Below are 6,085 nucleotides of genomic sequence, written 5' to 3' on the forward strand. Positions count from 1 at the left end.
AAAAGGATTTTTGGTAGATGAGAGGGTGACGTTGGACTAATGTTAAAGACTTGATGGGGCACAGCGCCCGACCTTTGTATTTGGTAACCACAGCTGAACTGACGCACGGCGGTTCCTGGAAATCCACCCTTAGACTGGTGCTGCTGCTGACAGACAAGCGCACCGCACTGGGAGTGTCTGGAGGGTCTAAGTGGATAAAGCACAAAAAAGTGCCAGATTGGACACAGTGAGATCTTGTACATCTTTCATGCATTTCAGTGCAGCTCTCTGTCGGATCATTTTAATGACATCATTCGCTTAGTTGCACAATGAGGGGCTCATTCTCGTGTGAAATTGAAGCAATTTACTGTCACTACTGCATGGGAACGACAGCAGCGCAGCATGCAAAGACACACAGAGGGAGTGAACATAAACATAATTTGGGCACGCAGCGATTTGTCCTGCGCACAAATCAGATCGTTGGGTGAAAAAAACATCAAAGCTTGAGGATTGGTTTGGCTTCACGGGCATGCGTGCCTTTGAGTGTCTGTTTTTGCGGGGTGGCTGTCTACCCAGCCACTAAATGTGTCATGAAGTGCCCATAAAAATTAACACACACGCATGCACCCACACCCACATGCACACACACACACATACACACACTAAGCATCCTAGTGTGGAAGTCATTAAGTTGGCCCAGACAGAATAGCAGCAGAAAACGAGCAGAAAAATGAAAAACGGCTCCTTCAGAGGTTCCGCAAAGGTTCCCAAAATCCTTTGTAGCCGCCATCAAAGTCTTGCTGGAACCTTACTTGCGTGCTCAAAGCCTGTCTGCATGCGTCTGAAGAGCCGCAGACGCCAATCCCAGGCCTTAAGCTGCCTCTCTCGGTCGGATCCCTCACGCTCACCGGGGCCCTCGCTGCCGACTTGGGTCTGAAGCTCGGCCACCCGCTGCTCAGCCTCCTGCACCAAGGTGGCCAGATGGACCGCTCTCCCCTCCAGACTCACAACTAAGACACACAAATCATTTTGAAATGATAAAATGGACATCCAGCATGCTGGAATTCACATTTCCCCTCAATGAACCGCAGCTCTCCAGGGCTGGCATCACTCATGTAGCCTCATTTCCATTACCATGCTTGACTGTAGACAAGACAAATAAGTTGCTACTCACTTTCAGAGGATAGTAAATCTATACTGCTATTTTCTATGCAGCTTATCCTCACTAGGGTTGCGGGAATGCTGGAGCCTACCCCAGCTGTTTTACACAGACTACTCTAACACTGTCATTAAACCCAATATCATTAAACCCAATACTTGCGGTATTATGGGAAACAGAAATAAACTGTGATAAACATTTTCAATGACAGCCCGACAACACTGTGCGAACACAATGGTCCATCACCATTTTTGACCACTAGGTGATCCCGGTTGCCATGGCAATGGATGCTAGTATCCTTTTATTGGGATGTACCTTTGACATTTTGTTAGTAAAGTTATGTTTTTTTTTTAGAGGATTAGACTGTATCTCTGAATGTTCTGAACTTCTGTTTACATGTCAGTGTTATAACAGTTTAGAAAAACCAACATTTTCTATGCCGCTTATCCTCACTAGGGTGACAGGGGTATGCTGGAGCCTATGCCCTTGCTTACTTTAGGTGAGAAGCGTGATGGGGGAAAAACTAATAAATACAGTTAATTTGTAATTTTTTTTATTATTGTTTTATTTTTATTTATTTATTGCCCATATTTCTTTTTAACACTGTGGACTGTAAAAAACAACAACAAAAGAAAAATACATTTTGACAGTAAAGCTGACTTGGTTGTAAACAGTGAATGAAACAACAACAACATAACAATAGAGAAATTCATTGCGTCGACTGAAACGCTGAGACCGATTCCCTAATAAACATTTAACAGGGCTTTTCTTCTCAGAGGATGACAGCATGCAGACGGGTTTGAAAGTGAGGGCCAATCGCTCTTCCAAGGGGAACTAAAGAGTATTTTCCCTGCAAAACTGGTGGAACATTTTCATCTGTTTAAATCATGAAGTGCAGCGCTACTGGAGGAATGTTTCCTGGACTGAAAAATATGAACAACGAATATTTACTGAAGTAAAAAAAAAAAAGACAGAAAATTGTGAGTGACGTGACAGCTAATTAGATCATTCACTTGATGTCCAGAGGGACAGCGGTCTTTTATTGTCATGAAAAGACTATAATAAACAGGTAATGCAAAGAGGCTCAGAGAAGACAATAGCATATTGTCTCGCTTTTGGCGGCTGCTCACTCACCAAGTGTTTAGGACTGGTGTGAGTCTGTGTTTAGTCTGTGTGGCCTGCGTTTGTTCACAGTGGATTCCACTGTTGAGCGTTAGATTCCACTGTTGACAGTAAGTTTAAAGCTCTGTGTCAAAATGTCCATCTGGCTGTTTGATTCCATGGGCCCTTTAGTGTCTCCTCGGTGGCTGCCGGGGTCTTCTCCTCTAATGCGCGTGGGTCAGTTGTTCTCTTTGATTGTATGCAATGCGCACGGTGAGGCAACAGCTGGGGGTTGAGGTTTAAGGTCGGGGGTTCAAGCTAGGACTTACCGAGGGGGCAGACTCCAAGCCCTAATTTGGACATGGACTCTCGGATTGCTGGAAATAGCTGTAGAAGAATAGCTATAGAAGGTTGGGAATTGTTGCATATCTGCTGGAGCCTATCCCGGCTGACTTTGGGCTAGAGGCGGGGTAATAATAATAATAATAATAATAATAATAATAATAATAATAATAATAATAATAATAATAATAATAATAATAATAATAATAATAATAATAATAATAATAATAATACATTTTATTTGTATAGAGCTTTTCAAAATACTCAAAGACACTTTACAGAAGAATGGAGTTGAATAAAAGCAACACCCTGTCCAGGGTACAGTCCAGGGTACACCCTGGACTGGTGGCCAGCCAATCACAGGGCACATATAGACAAACAACCATTCACACTCACATTCATACCTATGGACAATTTGGAGTCGCCAATCAACCTAGCATGTTTTTGGAATGTGGGAGGAACTGGGAGAACATGCAAACTTCACACAGGGATGCCCAAACGGAGAATCGAACCAGTGGGCCAACCAATCTAGTTGAATGCGCAAACAAAACCTCTATGCATTGGTATATAGTGAATCCTTCAGAGTTGGGCCACTATAGACAGATTCTGGCCAGATTCCGTCATCTTGATGATGCATGTGTGCTTTTAGGAATGGAATATGTTCCATTCTGTTTTCTTACTACAGCAACATAATATCTACCGCAAAGACATAACACATTCAGAAGACCTTTCACCCTGTTTTTATCGTTATTTACAAGCTGTGCACTAACTACTTTTAAATTGACGGCATATATTGCTGTATATTGTTCCTTGAGAACATGTCACATTGTTGACATAGGTACTAGGTGTTTATTTACTCACAGTGAGGGCTCTCTTTTGCGCCGGCACGAAGCAGCAGCTTGGCCATGGGCACGTTGTTGGTCATGATGGCAATATCGAGGGGCAAGAGGCCCTCGCTGTTTGGGGTGTTGAGATCCAGCTCCTCTAAGCTGTACTGGGAGAGAAGTAGCTGCACCAGGTCTAACTCCTGGTGCTCCACCGCTTCAAACAGAGCTTCATTACCCTGGAACTGCAACAAAGAGGATACATTTGTATCAGTTAGTGTATACACCGACTCTGATGTGGAGCATGTGATGTTAGTACCTGAAGTCTATTTTTAGACAACAATATCCCTGTGCTTATTATATTTTCCACCCTGTTGGACTTACGATGGTGGTTTTGCGCAGTCTCTCCTTGTCTCCTCCCCGTCCTGACACCACGCTGTCCTCTAAGGCGGCGGGGTTGGTGCTCACACGGAACTTTCCAGACAAGTTGCGGTACAGGCGGCGGGCTGCACTTGGCGAGGACAAGCTGGCTGACTTGCGGGCCGGGGCCGGCTGGTGGGCCTGGTCCCCCCTCATGGGTTGTGTCATCTTGGTGGAATCAGCCCTACAGGAACCAACAATGAGCGAGAGATAGTGGAAGTTTAAAGCACGGCATTGTAAACCCAAATCCAAATCCCTGTCATACAAAACCACAGAAAACAAAAACAGGAAATTGCCCTCATGGACGTAATACTACACTCCGAGCTAGATGAGCCTGCAGGCTTTGTTACACATCTTACAATAAAATAAGCTATTATTAATAACAAGCTAACCTATCATGATGTGGCTTTTAAAATGTGAACGCAATGTTAGCACTGGAGCTGCTGGTGTTGCTAGCATTTGTCTGCGCTATGGCATGGTGATACGTAAAACTGGCGCCACGTGCACATTGTGGCTTTTCAGTTTATCACGGTACATGGACGGCGACGCCACCTCGGTAGCTGTGCCGTGTTTCAACGTCACCTCTTGAGACTTCCAAGCAGATTACTATCTTCTGCCTCTTGTGTCTCGGCATCGCTGGTATGGAGACTATGTGCTTTCTCCAGTCTGCCATGGGAACGTCGCAGTCGGCGACGACTTTCCAGGACGGACGTCTGTTTAGTGGTGTTGGCACACACTTAGCCGCTGAAGGAAATGTCAGCAGGAGCCTCCAGACGATGTGATAGGTCCCACACAGCAAACACGACAGCGGTGAGATAAATGAAGCCCTCAAGTGGGAACTTTCAACAGTTTGCTCTCATTCTTCTCCCTGAATTCCCCTTGACCAGTCGTCTCATAATTCACATTTTACTCTGACTTCAAGGAAAACTGCACTTTTTTGGTAATGGTAATGGTTTTATTTCATTTGAACATGCATCAGATTACAATTGAATGCATCACATAATCAGTTCACAGTTCCACATGTCCAAAAGGAGTAGGAAGAAGCAAAGCTTATTAAATCCTACCCCTCCATCTGGCACTTTTACAATCAGTAACTGTTACATTTGTTCACTTCCTGCTTTCCTAATATAGTTTAAGTTTTTTTTATTTTATTTTATTTTTGTCACGTACCGAAGTACGAGGTGATATGATGACATAATGGGTACCATAGTAAGTGTCAATATAGTGATATGTATATATAGCACATCATACATAAGCATAAGTGTGTCCCATTACGTGCATTAATGACATGTCTCTTATTAATCCGTTTTTACATTTTTAGAACACACAGAACAGAGAAAATTGATGTTGATGTCCCACATAAGGATTGTGGATGGGCAAAATTCCAAATAAAAGTGCAGTTTTCCTTGAATGAATGTAAGAATATGGTGCTTTGGTTAACAGCATTAAGGTCAAACTCAAACCAAAATGGACTCTAACCAAAGCAAATGGTGCCATAGAAACACCCAAAGACAGACACCCAAAAATACTAATGTAAAACATTTTTTAAAAAACATTATTATCGTACCTTGCAGTTACCAAAAAAAAAAGTTATTAAGTTTGCTAGTGAGGATTCGTGTGCTGTTTTCACTCCTTGCTGTTAAAATGCTACGCAAGTTAAATGCTTATGTTTTGTTGTTAGAAGCTGAAATGAGTGTTATGGATGTAAAATGAGACAGGCAGAAACACAGAGTGTCAAACTGGATGCGCCGGCGGGTTGATAGACTGTTACAAGGGAATCGGAGATGTGTAGCCTATGCATGCATGTGTGTGTGTGTGTGCGCGAGCTGCAGCCGATGACGGATAGCCAACCTCTGAGCCATACATCTGAAAGGACGATGCGTCTTCTCTTTAAGGCGTGAAATTCTGAGATCTTGCACGCTTGTCTAATACAGTCCACGGCCTTTGTCTCGTGTGTATTTTGTTATGTCGTATATTTTGCTCTAGCGCAGTAAATCTCATAGAAACACTCTTGGTATAAAATTCCACCAGTTGACTCGTGAAGAGTGATCCAAGATGGCAGCGTAAATAAATGGGATGGTATTTTGGAGGCCGCATGGTGATCGATTGGTCAGCATGTGCAGATCGGGAAGACCTGGGTTTGATTGTAAGTGTGGAGTTTGCATGTTCTCCCCGTGCATGCATGTTATGCTAAGAGTCCACTGGGCACATGCCGAGCGAACGAGTCGCCAATGAACCTAATGCTAATAGTCCACTGGGT

General features: G+C 43.6%; 1 protein-coding gene across 3 annotated transcripts in view; it reads right to left on the minus strand.

Moving 5' to 3' along the window:
* The window catches only part of LOC131109246 (ankyrin repeat and fibronectin type-III domain-containing protein 1), a 132,408-nt gene that overhangs the window by 23,170 nt on the left and 103,153 nt on the right, over positions 1–6,085 (minus strand). For all 3 annotated transcript variants that reach the window (XM_058060992.1, XM_058060991.1, XM_058060990.1), the window contains 4 exons: positions 3,790–4,009; positions 3,443–3,650; positions 792–989; positions 73–186 (listed from right to left, as the gene is read on the minus strand). In XM_058060992.1, coding sequence (XP_057916975.1) covers positions 73–186; positions 792–989; positions 3,443–3,650; positions 3,790–3,993 — 724 coding nt within the window. In that variant the 5' untranslated portion in view covers positions 3,994–4,009. The remainder of the gene's footprint in view (positions 1–72; positions 187–791; positions 990–3,442; positions 3,651–3,789; positions 4,010–6,085) is intronic.

Source organism: Doryrhamphus excisus, chromosome 22, assembly GCF_030265055.1.
Source record: "Doryrhamphus excisus isolate RoL2022-K1 chromosome 22, RoL_Dexc_1.0, whole genome shotgun sequence".
Lineage (NCBI taxonomy): Eukaryota > Metazoa > Chordata > Actinopteri > Syngnathiformes > Syngnathidae > Doryrhamphus > Doryrhamphus excisus.